Consider the following 14,641-nt stretch of genomic DNA (forward strand, 5'->3'; position numbering starts at 1 on the left):
ATTTGTACGTGGGACTAACTGGATTGGTCAAGTCACTGAGGCTAATCAAGAAGGCCCCGCAAAGGGCAAGAAATGTGAGAATCGTCCTCCTCCCTCCCTAGATGTTTCTTCTCACCCCAGCCCTTCCCATTCTGCAAAGTCCTGGTAGGCCCGGCCTCCGGAACTCACTGGTGAGGGAGTGCTGCGGTGCAGAGAACAAGGACAAGACTGCAGGAGGGTGCACCCCAGGCAGCTTCCTACAGGGAAGAAGAGAAAATCAAGAATGAGTGCAGTTCTGACTTTGCTTACCCACAAGCCTCTGGGCACTTCTACATCCATTCAAACCAGCCAGTTTGCAGCCCTGCCCCCCCAGCGAGCTGTGGACCAGTGTTTGGGGCTGATGTAAATCGCCATCACTGCAAGTCTCCTCACTCTGACCAGAAGCCGAGCACACCATGGTTTCGCGGGCAAAACAGTATATTCTCTCATTATCCCAAAGCATCGTGTGTGTGGGGGGGGGGGGGGGGGGGGGAGATATGCACTCACATGTGGAAATAGGCGAGGAAAGAAGTGAGAAATCCCAGCCCAGTCAGATTCAGCCTCCGACATTATTTTATTCTGGCTTGTGAAACAAGGTTTATTTCTTGTTGATTTTTTGTTGTTGTAGTTGTTGCTTTTGTTTTTTATTGATTTCAGAGGGGAAGGGAGAGGGAGAGAGAGAGAGCAACATCAATGATGAGAGAGAATCATTGATCAGCTGCCTCCTGCACACCCCACACTGGGGATCGAGCCCACACCCCAGGCACATGCCCCGACTGGGAATTGAGCCGGGACCTCCTGGTTCATGGGTAGACACTCAACCACTGAGCCACACCAGCTGGGCTCTTGTTTATGTTTTTAATTTGGGTGTTTTGATTTTGATTTTGGAGTGAAAAATATGGCACAGCTTTTAAAGCAATAGTATTTATTTTTTATTTATTTATTTTTTTTGAATTTTTGTGAGTTTATTTGAGCCAAACTGTCGACATATGCTGGGAAGCAGAACCTCAACGAACTGAGATAGTGCTCCGGAGAATGGCAGGGTTACATCCGTATTTATACATTGCAATCAAAGGAGGAACATAGGTGGGTTACATAAAATTCATTGGTGATAGATTAAGGAGGAGGGATAAAGAGAAGCGGGGAGACCTCTGGGATTGGATAAAAAGTAAAATGATGAACACATACTTAGGTGGGTGCAGGATCAATTCACATGATAAATGAAGGAATCTGCTGCATCTGTCCTGGGCCCAGCACACCTGGCTGTGCCCCAGGGGTTCCATAAAAAGAGAAGTCACAAGTTACCCAGACATCCCAAGGACATGTTATCTTAGATGCAAAAAGACAGATAGGCTCAGTTACGGTAAAGCGGACCTTGTCAGTGAAGATACAGGCCTAGGGCGTAACTGCCCACCATAACTGCTTTTAGTTTCAGTTTAATTTCAGACCATCCTTTGTGGTTATTTTAGGTCTCTGAGTCTGCTAGGCTGCCACGTAGGCCTTCCCTGAGCTTGTCAGGTCAGCGTGTGGCCCCTTTCGTCCACACATCCCCCTTTTGGTCATAAATCAGTCCAAAGGATAAAGCAATAGTATTTAAAGATGAGGTGTGGAATGTCATGAAAGCTGGGTTATGATGATGCCAATATGAACCTGTATATGTATATGTATTTCTGCCTATATTTTTCTGGGCCTGGGCATATCTGTCTCTGCTTTTGTCTCTGCATCACTTCTCTTTTTTTATTTGTCTCTTTCTATCTGTCTCCTCTGTTTTGCCTCTTTTCCCCACCCTTTTCTCTCCTTGTCTTCCCATTAATTTATCCAAAGTTAGATTGAGTGCCACCCACTGTATATTGTCTCCAAGAATTATAAAATTCCTTCTCCCCAAACTCTGACTCAAAATTGATCTTACTTTCAAAGGTGAGTGCCCTTGAGAAAAAAAATGTTCTTGGCCATCTTCCTGACCCAAGATGGAGTTTTCTAGGGGTGTCCATCATGTCGGCCCTATATCAGTCTACACAGAGTGTCGGTGCCCTTATAGGCTAATCTATAATAATAAAAGTGTAATAAGCTAATTAGACCAGATGTCATTCCGGACGTGATTCCAGACATCCTTCCGGATGAAGCTGGGGCCAGAGTGAAGCCTGGGTCCCGGGTGCCCAAGGGAAGCTGGTGCCGGCAGCCAGGGGAAGGAAGGCCTACTGTTGCACGAATTTCATGCATTGGGCCTCTAGTAAGAAATAAGTCAGCAAAAGGAGAATCCAGGTTTTCCGGTGTAGAGATAAATGAGATAATGCTTTCTGTAAAAAGAAAACATTTAGATTGCCTGATAGGAAATTTTTTAAACATGAAACACATGGCTCTAAATAGCATGGAACAGGAACTGAATATGGAATAACCTGGTCAAAGTTTGAGTTGTTTTCAAATCTACGAACAAGGCTTTTCAATCTTAAAATGACGCAGACCTGTACCTGGAACACTATTTTATTTCTTTTAAACGGTCATAAAACAGGCCTCCTAAGGGCCTCAGGCCAGGAGTACTTCTGGAATCCTAAACACAAGGAAGCCTGCAGCACCAGCACCGCCTTGCAGGTAATCGGACCAGATACACGTGGGTTGAAATTTGTCAGAGAAAAGACAAGTTCGCTTGAAATGATTCCGCCCCTAGAATACGCTCTCACACTTCCTAAGAATCTCTCCATTGCCTATACTAGTAGTTACTGGAAGACCTCAGGTTTCACACCAATCATTCCAGTGTCAGTGGGAGACTCAGCGGACACGAGGGAAGACAGAATTCATTATTAATGAAAACGCTGCCCCCCTCCGAGGAAACACAGTGCACTTAATGCTCAGCTGACCTCATCCTTCCATCAATACGTCCATGCTCTCTAGTTGGTTATGACATGCCTGGGTGGGCTCGCTGGAGTGGATGACAGCTAATGAGCAAAAACACTTTGGCCTTAATTAAGCTACGCTTTCCTGTCTATGATACGACTTCAATATAAATGGAGACTGTTCCTGATTTACATTATCCCCATTACAGAACCGATTTCAGGTTAATTCTCTTAAGCCATGATTCAATTAAGCTTCCCTTATCTAATGAAATGCACATAGTTTGAATTTTAATGAGAAGGGGAATTCTCTTAAACGAGTCATTTCTTTTTTGCTTCCCCCTTCTTTGGCTCCTTTTTAACTGATGGTTTATGAGGGTATTAGTTCGCTAGCGATGCTGCAACCAAGTACCACCGACTGGGTGGCTTAAACAGCGGGAATTTATTTTCTCACAGTCCTAGAGGCTGGAAGTTCGAGATGAAGGTGTAGGCGGGGTTCTGTCTCCTTAGGCCTCTCCCCTGGGCTTGCCCATGGCCGTCTTCTCCCTGTGTCTTCACATCATCTTCCCTCTGTAAGTGTCTGTGTCCATATTTCCTCTTCTTATCAGAACACCCATCAGATTGGATTAGGGTACACCTCACAGGCTCATTTTAACGTAATCACCTCTTTAAAAAACATTTCTGCAAATACAGTCACATTCTGAGGTGCTAGGAGTTAGGACTTCAACATGGGAAGTTTGAGAGGACAAAATTCAGCCCTAACAGGAGGAATAGGTGACGTTGTCAAGGCGAGGCAGGCGAGTGTGGTTAAGGGCACCCCTCAGAGCCAGACTATCTGGGTTCAGACCTCAGCTCCTCCACCTGCCACTTGTGTGACCTTGGGCAGGTCATTGAAATTCTCTGCCCTGTAGTTCCTTCATCTATAAAACAGGTTAGTAATGATATCCACCTCAGGGGGCTTTTATGAAGGATAAATAAATGCTTTATACATAGAAAGACCTTTAGAATGTTTGCTATAACTATTTCAAGCTTTTTCCTTAAAATGTTAATGAGTGCTTATACATTTTCCACATAGGGTGAATTAATGCAGTATCGATACACTAATAATATGTAAAGAACATCTTGATCTCAATGTTATACTGAAATGCTATGATTATTTTTTAAACGCCTGTATATTCACAATTTTCTATTCTACTCAAATATTTAATGACCCTTGCATTAGGGCATGAAATGAATTTTGGGCATATGTGGCAGATTTCAGCTGAGACTAGACCCTGCCACCCTCCTCACCCAAGTTCTATGCATTCTCCCCCACCTGAGCCCAGAGCAGGTTTAAATTGTGTGCCTAGTTCCATCTGAGCAAACCTGGACCAAGATGAGAGGCCGCAAATTCAGATGCCTGCCTCTGTCTTCACAATGAGACCCTAATCCTGAACCAATGTTCCCTTTACTGCCATATGTACATTGGCACCTAAGTATTTCTGGAGAAAGTCATCTTACATGGGTGAGTTCCTCTAAAATATCCTGGTCTCCTGGGCCCTCTGCCCCCCAAGTCTTCCTCCTTATCCTTGGCCCACACCACCTCCCATTCTCCTAAGCAGCTAGTCCCAGGTCTTAACTCTGTGAGCATAGGAGCAAGTCCTATACCCAATGCACACCTCTCTTTCTCAGGCCATGACCACTTGCCTCTTCTTCCCCAGGAGCACGGTGCGGTGGTCCTAGCAGCACCAAGCTGCTTCATTTCCCAGGCGCCATGCTGAATCCCTCCTCTGGCCTTTGCTCTCGCACATGGAAGGTCTCCTTCTCTTCCAGGCTCCTCTGTCTTTGTCTGACTTTCTTTTATTCTTCTTTTAAGACTTGGCACAAACTCCGCCTTCTTAGATCACCCTCTCACCTCGTCAGGACTGGATTCCTCCTTGGTGCTTCCACCACTCCCTGCACACACCTCCAGCACTGCTTTTATGGCATGGCTATACCGCTGTCTGTTCACGTGTCCTCCTCTCCCAGGAGAGTAAGTCTCCTGTTGTCAGGAGTCCTGTGTGTTCATTACTGACTCACCGCAGCACAGTGGATGCTCCGAAAGTGTCCTGTCTCACCTTCAGGACCCACTGCACTGAACTCACTTGTGTGCGGAGCTCCTGAGGGTCAGGGGTCAGGCTTCATGGGTGTTCCTCCTGTGTCCATCAGGATTTTGCGAAAAGGAATTGAGTAGCTCACTGAACCAGTGGGAAGATCAGAAGGTTGGGCCTGAACATAGGTGTGAAAAAAGGTAGTCATATTTCGATATATAAATGTAATCAACTCAGCAAGTTGTACACCTTAAATTTACCCAATGTTACATGTTGGTTATATTTTTAAAAAATAGTGCAGGCCATTGATGGTGCGAGATGCAATTTTTTGAAGCTTTTAATCAAAATCTCTGAGGGCCTTGCAGCTTTGGACTCGGACTGCCTGCTCCCCAGGTCCCCCCACAAAAATCGCCTCATTATCGGCATATGCTTCTGTACAACGGTCTCTGATCTCAGGGCTCTGAGGGTTTCAAAGCCCTGCTGCAGCCAGCTCTTGAGGTTCACATTCCAAAGCCTTCAGAACCCGGGGCCGTTTTTATTGTGATGCACACCTGTCCTGCCCGCTCCTCCGCGGGACCGTGTGTCTGCCGGAGGCGCCCGAGTGAGACCCACCCTGGAAGAAATGTCTTCGTCAGGAGAGCTGAAGGCAGGCGTGCCTCCGGCTTTGTGTGTGGATTCGGACTCCAGCCTTTCAGGTCCTCTACCCGCGGTGCCCCGCGCCCCCTAGTGGCGAGAGCAGCAGGACGCCCGGCTGACCTAGATTCCCTTTCCGGAGCCGACTACTCGCTTGTGAGAGCGGTCATTGTGCAAGGCCAGCGAGCGCAGGAAGCGAACCAACAAAAACCCTTCGGAGGGTTACCCAGGGTCCAGCGACTGGACACTTTTTAATGAGGGAAAGTGCTCTTTGAAAAATGAAAGGGAACTGTGGCAGGGCCACCTCCTGTCATCCAGGGGTCTCCGTGGGCAGTGCCTGAGCCCAGCGCCAGGCGGATGGCCCCCAGACCTGGCTCCTCACAGCCGCCCTGTGGTGTTACTGCAGTTTCTTAGGTGCCAGGCGTCCACGGTCCAGGGGAGCAGCTGCTTGTAGAGCAAAGGGACCTGCCCTCAACCTGGCGCTGCTGCCGAGCTTGGTGACCGCCAGGGAGGGTGCCCCCCACTTCTCTTCCTGAAAGCACACGATGACTGCATTGGAGATGAGCAGGATCCCATGACTGTGGCCTTGCGGGGACACAGTCGCACTTCTTTGGGAGCTGTGCTGATGGAGCTGACAGGGCACTGACTTCACACACAAACAGTTCCTTCTCCACCAGCCTCCATGTGTTACCTGTGTTACCTTGAAAATTTTTAGCCCTTCTGAGCAAAAGTTGCCATGTATTATGTTTTGAAAATTAAGTACCAATTAAAGTTTCTAAGAAACTTTGAGCCTCAGTTTACTTTAGCATTTTTAAAGAAAATTATTATAATATCTACATATCTAATTATAATGAAATTAAAATTCTATTGCTGTTGTAACCTTCAACACATGATATTGGCAAGAAAAACAACTGGGCAGTGCCTGCCAGGTACCTTCCCATTCAAGGATGGTTTATAAGATACTTTGTTTTTCCCAAAGGTCTACAAACGGGAGTCTTCTCAGGGATTTGTATGCCCCAGGCAACAGTGTCGTCCCCCATTCACCTTGAGTCCCCTCAGGGCAGCAGGTCAAAGGTCTTCGACATGCTCTGTCCCTCCAGGTAGCTTTGGATTCTCCTCTTTAAAAAGCAATTTAATCTCGCAGCAATGAAAAAATAGTATCATTAAAGATCAATATCACATTACTTGTCAATTCAGTGATTCTGGGCCCCCTGTAATTCTAAAAAGGATTAAAGTGGGTCTGTGACACCTACATATTTCCCTCTCCTCATCATGGATCTCTAGTCCCTGCTTTGTTGGTATAAAACTAAAGATCTGGAAAATGTTAAAATGTATCTTTACTGCAGAGATTATTCCTAACGTGTATTTCAGAGTAATATCCTCACATACTCCCATCTATTTTTACTCCCATCTAAGGATTTCTCAATGCCATGGTGTAGTTATGTTGAGCAACTTATGCTTAGGAATACAGAAGCCTGAAACCAGGTGAGACAGCAAATAGCTTCCTATGTGGCCTGGAACATAAGTTGCACTTTTTTTAAAAAAAAATTATCTTTATTGTTTAGTGTTACAGATGTCCCCTTCAATACTGTCGAAGTGGCCTGGCATGCTGGTTGCTGTCGGGTCAGGAATTTACATGACTTCCTTGGGAAAGATGATCCAAGTACCTTTAGAAGCAAGCTCAACTCAGTAACTGATAAACACAATAAAGTTTATAGAATTTTTAGAACCTATAGCAAAAACGCGTGAAGACAGAGTGTGATAGACTGGCCAATGGCTGCCTCCCACCCCATACTTTTGGAGGCTCTAGCTGCTATTTGTACCAGGTGGCCACCTGCGCTATGACACCCCTTCCCCATTTCCTCTTTGAACCAAGGAACACAGAGCCTGAATTAGTAAGACGAAAACAAGTCCATTATCTGGATGGTCAAAGGCACAGCCGGAGCCAGACCCCAAACCAGATCAGAAGTCACACGGTACCTGGAGCGGAGAAGCCTAAGGAGCACATACAGCAGGGCCCTGGAGAAGGGCAGCACCTGGGAGTAACTCGCCCAGAGGAGCAGTGACGAGGGACCTTGAGGCCCAGGAGAGGCTGAGAGAACGCCCAGTTCCAGGGCCAGGCAGCCTGGTTAGATTTTGTTTCCCGCCTTTACCAAGACTCCCTGATGTATCCTTAGGGGAAACCCACTTTTATGTCAGCTAGCTTGAGGTTTCCTTTTTTGTAACTCAAGAATGCCTGACTCAGGGATCCTGGCTCAAAGAGGGCAGGAGTGCCTTCGGGGCTCACCATGTGACCTGGGGCTTGAACCAGCTGTTAGCCCAGCTGTTCTGCTGCATTGCGTTTAGTTATATTCAACTTACCTGTGATCACAAGGCCGGTGGTCTACTGAAGAAAGCTTCACACACCTTTCTGATTCAGGCCCATGCGCACATGTGCATGCAAACACACACACACACACACACACACACACACACATCCATTTGCTGATTGATTGATGCTACCTAAAAATGCCTTCACCACACTAGTATTGTAGGGTTGTTCTTTTCCTTTCTCTAAACAATATTTTTTTTTTACAATTTGTTTTACATCTTACCAAAAATTTAACATTTGAAGTTACCCCTCAGAGTACAGATTCATAAGGATGTTTTTTTCAGATGTCAACTTTAATGAGAAGAATGAGGAGGAATATCTTTAAGTCTAAAAAGAAAAGAATACCTGACTGAGAAATGCCCAATCCGCTCTGCTGTGGACGAGGTCACTCGCTGAAGACAGCGAGGTCACCCTGCAGGCAGTGATCTTCGGGTCTAGAACCCAGTTTGCCTGATTCCTAATTGTGCTATGCTACCCGGTCTCGTTGCACTGAAAAAGTTAGATTGGAAATATTAAGCAACACACATGAACAGTGGCTTGGATTGTTATGGAAATCCTAAATGAAACCAAGTCTGTCCCACAAAAAATGCTCTGCTTCAGATGCTTTTCTGGTGGTCCGACTCGGCCAAGGTTTACGCTTCCAGCCAAACACAGAGTGGCCTAAAAACCATCTGCGCTCAAACACAATCGCCACCCTACTTCCTGGTGAGGTCAGGCCCGGCGTGAACATCCCATTTCCCTTCCTGGCTTGCACTGGAGTGTTCACATACATATGCCATCAGTTTAAGCCTAATTTAACATTATTGTTAAGTTCTCTTCTACAAATATTACCTTTAGACATATTTTTAAGCCTTTAAGAAGGGAAGACAGTGGAACTGCTATAAGAACAACAGAAGAGAGCATCATAGGAGGCAGCTTCCTATGTGACGGGGATGCGCTTCCTGCATGAACTCTGAGTGGCAGTGAAGGAGCTAGTGTGGGTAATGGCTCCTCATATACCTGGGTACTATGCCACCTGCAAGATGGGACACAGAAAGCAAAACCCTGATTGGAGTGAATATTAATATGAGCCAGGAGCCTCTATTTTTTTTAATCTTTGTTGAATGTTAAAAATATGGAAAGCAGACACAAAGGTTATTATTCTGAACACTGAGGAATATGCACTGCCTAGCATTCCACATTATGAGCTTGCTAAATTTGGAATTAGGTTGTCTGATAGGCTGCATCTGAAAGATTAACCTGGTTTCCAGGTCATGGGGACTACCTGGAAACCAGGTTAATCTTTCAGATGCAGCCTATCAGACCAACCTACCCTGAACTCCCAAATGTTGTGCATTGGCTAAACGTGAGCTCTAAAGATTTTTCCTAGGATTGGTTTTCCAGTAATTCCACCAGCTAGGCAGGTTTAGCACTTGGGAAAGGCATAGAAACCAATATACACATAAAAAATATGTAGGTTTGTTGGAATTAAAATTTGTCAACCAAGAATAAATCTCTATTATTAAAGTTTTGGTATACCTTCAGAAAAAGTTTAAAGTTTGGTTGAATTCAGCCAGAGTTAAAGATACCAAAATAATATGCTTGTTTTGTCTGTAAAGAAACACTAAAAAGTACAATGAAATCCCTGTTATAAATTATAGAATATCACATATACACTGAAGAGTATATCTTTTACAGTGTACATTATTCAAATGTTTTCAAGGAGTCCACTGGCCTGCAATAAAAATATTCTGATATCTTGATTCAGAATTAAAGGTTATTTCACACTCTCCTTTATCTGACTTCTGAGACTGTACATATTTCCCTGAGACACCTATGTGCTATGTTGGTACACTGCTGAATACCATGTAAGAGAAAGTCTTAGTTGTGAAATCACACAGTTGGCCTCTAACACCATTAGACTCTAGAGGAAATACAGTACCTTGATTCTATGATTCGAGGCAGGGAAGAATATCAAACTGGGTCTAGAACATGCTGCTATTTTCAGATAGCATGGATGCTCTTAGCAATGTCAGGCATGAAAGAACACTGGTGTCAGCATAAAGGACTTCCTATTGACCCAGTTGTGAGACTTTGAGCATCAAATACAAACACAGCAAGGTAGTCATAACACAAAAGCAGGCTGTGATACAAGTTTAATTTTTTAGCAAATAGGAGAGTGTTCACACTGAATATTTTATTACTTCTAATAATTATGTCTATTTATAATACTTACATATATAGTTATTTTTATCTGAGTAAGTACTGAAGAATAAACACATGGAACTGTAACGTGGCCAAATGATCCTGTCAGAAATTACTAAAATAAAAAATAGGGTGGCTTCATTAGCACAAATAATAGGATATGTGCTGAGTACAAGAAATAACCAGGTAGAAAGTGACATGGTGGTCAAATACAATCACTAAGAAAGAGAGACAGTTCAACACTGTATTGTAAAATATGAATTATTCAAAGTCCTGAAGAGACAAGTTAATTGCATAAACCAAATCCCTTACTGCTAAAAAATAAAAGCCCTAGAATCAAGATTCCTGATAAAGAATACATTTTTTCTTTCCTTCTTTTTTTTTAAAAAAACATATTATTATTGATTCAGAGAGTAAGGGAGAGGGGGAGAGACATAGAACCATCATTGATGAGAGAGAAACACTGATTGGCTGTCTCCTGTACACCCCCCACTGGGGATTCAGTCCGCAACCCAGGCATGTGCCCTGACTGGGAATCGAACCATGACCTCCTGGTTCATAGGTCAATGCTCAATCACTGAGGAACACTGGCCAGGCAGGAATACAACCATTTTAAATGACAAAAAAGAACAGATCAATGTACCCTAAATGATAAGCCAGAGATTAGGTGTTATCATCTATGTAAAGCTTAATACATCATTACTGCAAAAGACACCAAGTTTCAAAGACAAAAATTTGTAATAAAGGTATTTAAAAAGTTTACCATAAATAAAGCAAAACAAACAGTCAGCCCCACACTGTGGCTCAGGTTTAACTGAATTACCCTAGTTTACACAATCAGAACCAGTCCAGTCCAAAAATCAACTAGTCAATAACCCAAATTCTTTCCTTTTCCCTTAAGTTCTAGTAAAAATACTAAAACCCAGGAAAGTATTAATATAGAAAGGTTAGGAATATATTACACTAAGACTCATACTAAGTATGAGGTTATTAACACAGAAATAATAAAGAAATGTTCAAAACCATAGTCTTGATGTTTTAGAATGGGTTTAAGAGAATGTGCAATAAAAATTATAAATCACTGCTTATGTATGTCTTTTATCAGCTGTTTGAGGTGTTTAAAGATTTCAAAAGACTCATTCATACTAAGTTTGTACTCATAGCTTAAAATTTTTCAGAAAATTTAATGAGTCACTTTTGGAATTAATGCCTAAATAAATGCTGAAGAAAAACTCGGGTACCTAAATTTTTCTGTGTAAATTTAATGCAATGATCATTAAACAAAGTACATACAGTTTTGAGTATTCTGCATGTCTAAAAATCCCTCAGACAATGAAATAAACTTTTTTTTTTTTTTTTACAAATTCATACTTCAGAAGATAAATCCTGCAACTGTGAATTCCTAAGAGCCTCTGCTAGAATTCAAAGAAAGAGTGACTTTAAAGGACTTAAGACACAGCTTGGGTTGTCTATTACTACCAAATACAGTCATTTGTTTGGATTTAAAGACAAATGAGTCACAACAGTAGGAATCACATTTCCATATTAACTATTTGGGTAGATGCCATGATATATGATTGGGACAACTGCATACTCTCTTTCCTTCCAATGACAAGACTGAAGTTGTGTTGAAGGGAAGTCCCCAAAAGATAAAAACAATCTGAAGCACAAAATATTGGCTGAAGGAGGAAAGAAAAACTCAAAGGCCACTACTTCAGAAAGCTATTTGACCAGTTGCCAGATCTTTAGGAATACCATGGAATTGTGAGGTGCCTCTCAAAGAAAGAAAAGCATTAGTCACCTTTACTCTTACCCATAATAAACACAAAAACAATATTAGAAAAATCATACGATTCTGTCAAATCATAATAAATATTCACCACACTTGGCACATCATGGGTTTTAAAAAAGGAAAAACTAGAAGAGTTCGCCTATCTTGTTAGCTCTATGAGTGCTACTATCCTGACATTTGTTCCTGAGTGAATGAAAGAAGGAATCCGGGGAAGACCCACCCCTTAAAAACAAAACAAACAAACATCTTTGGGAATGTAAGTATTCCATTCAGCAAAATTACGCACAATGTGAATTCAATCCAAGGGCTGGTATCACATAAATCTATAAGGATTAAACAACTTGATGAATCATGAAGATAAACCTGAAATTACAAAATGTGATTGGGGAGCTGGTATTTAGAATGGCACTCAACATGGCCAATAGTCTGGACATATATAAATACCATGTAGGTATCCCAAAGGTGCTGTGTCGAGTTGGGAAAGATGCAATTTGACCAGCAAGCTTTCCATGATTATGGCTTTTTTCTCATTTCTTCATCCCAATCAAAATCTAATGCTTCGTCTTCTAGTTCTGGTAAAGTAAAGAGAGACTTATTGGAAAGACTGGGTTTCTCAGGGGGCCCCTCCAACTGAAAAGTTTTCCTTTTCCTGCCAAGCATTGTAGCTGTGGTGGTGGGAGGCGGGCTTGGGCCCCTCTCACCCGAGTTCTTACTTTCAGAAGGAGGCAGGGATGCCGATTTGGATTCAGGGGAGGAAGTAAAGGAGAAGTTGGCCAACTTGGCTAATGTGCAAGCATGAACCTTGCTGCTTTTATTACTGCACGAAAGCCCTTCCTTTTTGTCTCTCTCACCAGTGAGATGCAAATGCCCAATCTCGTTCCCAAGCTCAAATTCAGGCTGAATCTCTCTCTTTCCAGGGCCACATGCCCTCTCTGCTCTTGACCTGTCTTTCCCTGATGACTGCTGTGACAGCCCCGTTGCCCTCCCCTGCAGCAGATCTGAGCCTCCCTTTCCTGAGGTCAACTTTTCTGGACCCTTCACCGACAGAGCTGCTTCTCCCCTTGTTCCATGCTGGGAAATTTTCGGACTCCGAACTGCTAGGTCAGTTCTGCCAGGAGACACAAGGCTTTGGTCCTCAGGGGAGTGGATCAGTCTTGACTTCTGTTTGAAAGTAAATTTTGCTAGTTTGGCCACAGGGGCACCCGAACTCTCAACACTTTCAGGTTCAGGCTCTTTCACCCGAGGAAGGGACTTCTGTCTCTTTCTTTCTGGGCCACGTACAGGGATGGATGGAGAGTGAAGAGGGCTTACGGGCTGTGAAGGCGGCCTGGCAGGATTGCTGTACAACTCCTGGGCCCTCTCCTTGCGCAGCCTGTGCAGTTTCCTGGGGACATGATGAGTCAGCACCGAGTCTGGTTCATCAGCAGTTCCTGCTGTTTCAGAAACGGCTGCTGCCTTTTTTCCCTTTTTCCCCTTAACACTCTCTGGCCTCAGTGGAGCTCCTGTCTCTCCTGGTGCTGGAAGCAGTCCAGTTTCCAATTTGCTCCTTTGGTCTGGCTCCCTCTCTTCTTTACCCTGAGATGTGTTGTTGGATTTTTTCAAAACCACTTTCCACTCAGTTGTTTTGGGACCAGGAGACACAGAAACGGTGTTTTTCGGTTCAATCCGATGAGTTGTCAGGGAGTCAAACCAATCCAAACCAGCATCTCTGCTGTCGTGCTGAGCTGAATCTTTTCTACGTGCTGACCTATTAGGCCCCAGGTGGGGTGGAGGGTCAAGAGGTGGGCTTCCCCTGGGGCTGCCTCCGGTAGAAGAGGAAGGGATACCACAGTTCACTTCCTGCTGTGTTGACGTTCTGAATTTGGATTCTCCTCCTGGGTCACGTCCCGAGGAACCTGGAGTAGTCTCTGCCTCTGTCCTTGGCTGGGATTGGTACACACTCTGATTCTGTAACCTGTAGCAGAAATAAGGAAAACATGTATTGAAGGGAAGGAAAGTTGCTTTACCCTTTTCATTTCTTTAGTGTCTGAGATGCCATCTAAAGGGATAAACCCAACATAATTCCAGGTGAATACCAAATACAGTCTCTAAAAACAGCAAGAGGGAATTATCTGTTTTCATTAGAATAGAGATTAAGTGACCTGATAATCATTCTAATTTAGCCTTAAATTGAAGTAAAATTTAAAAAATGAAGTGTTGAGTTTGCCTACATTTTCCTTCTCTCTGAAAGTCCACTGAATTCATTTAAGATAGTTTGAAGGTCAATGTAAAAATGCTCAGTCTTAGCTCTCGTGTTATATGTGTAACTACAATACAGACTGTTAGCTATTTGCACAGTAGCTTATTGCTGATCAAGAAAGTAGCTCTATCCGGTTGGTGTGGCTCAGTGGTTGAGTGTTGACCTATGAACTAGGAGGCCATGGCTCGATTCCCAGTCAGGGCACATGCCCAGGTTGCGGGCTTGAGCCCTACTAGGGGGTCAAGGAGGCAGCCGATCAATGATTCTCTCTCTCTCTAATCATTAATGTTTCTCTCTCCCCTTCTTCCTTCCTCTATGAAATCAATAAAAATATTTTTTTGGGAAAAAAATCCCACAAAAAACCAAGTAGCTTTCAAAGTTACTACTATCTAGTATACTTTCAGCAGCAAGTTGAGGTCAGGGATACTAGTAATTATTAAAGCTCCATAATAATGTCCTAAAAGACAGGAAGTTTTCAGGGGTAGAATAATAATTTAGCCAACTATT

At 43.6% G+C, this 14,641-nt stretch overlaps 1 protein-coding gene across 5 annotated transcripts in view; it reads right to left on the reverse strand.

Moving 5' to 3' along the window:
- Nucleotides 1-11,418: 11,418 nt before the first annotated feature.
- The window catches only part of MCM9 (minichromosome maintenance 9 homologous recombination repair factor), a 58,107-nt gene continuing 54,884 nt past the window's right edge, over nt 11,419-14,641 (reverse strand). For 4 of the 5 annotated variants that reach the window (XM_036318062.1, XM_036318061.1, XM_036318060.1 and 1 more), the window contains one exon: nt 11,419-13,849. In XM_036318062.1, the coding sequence (XP_036173955.1) occupies nt 12,409-13,849 (1,441 nt within the window). In that variant the 3' untranslated portion in view covers nt 11,419-12,408. The remainder of the gene's footprint in view (nt 13,850-14,641) is intronic. The other variant, XM_036318063.1, reaches the window with a different exon arrangement.

Source organism: Myotis myotis, unplaced genomic scaffold, assembly GCF_014108235.1.
Source record: "Myotis myotis isolate mMyoMyo1 unplaced genomic scaffold, mMyoMyo1.p scaffold_m19_p_7, whole genome shotgun sequence".
NCBI classification, from domain to species: domain Eukaryota; kingdom Metazoa; phylum Chordata; class Mammalia; order Chiroptera; family Vespertilionidae; genus Myotis; species Myotis myotis.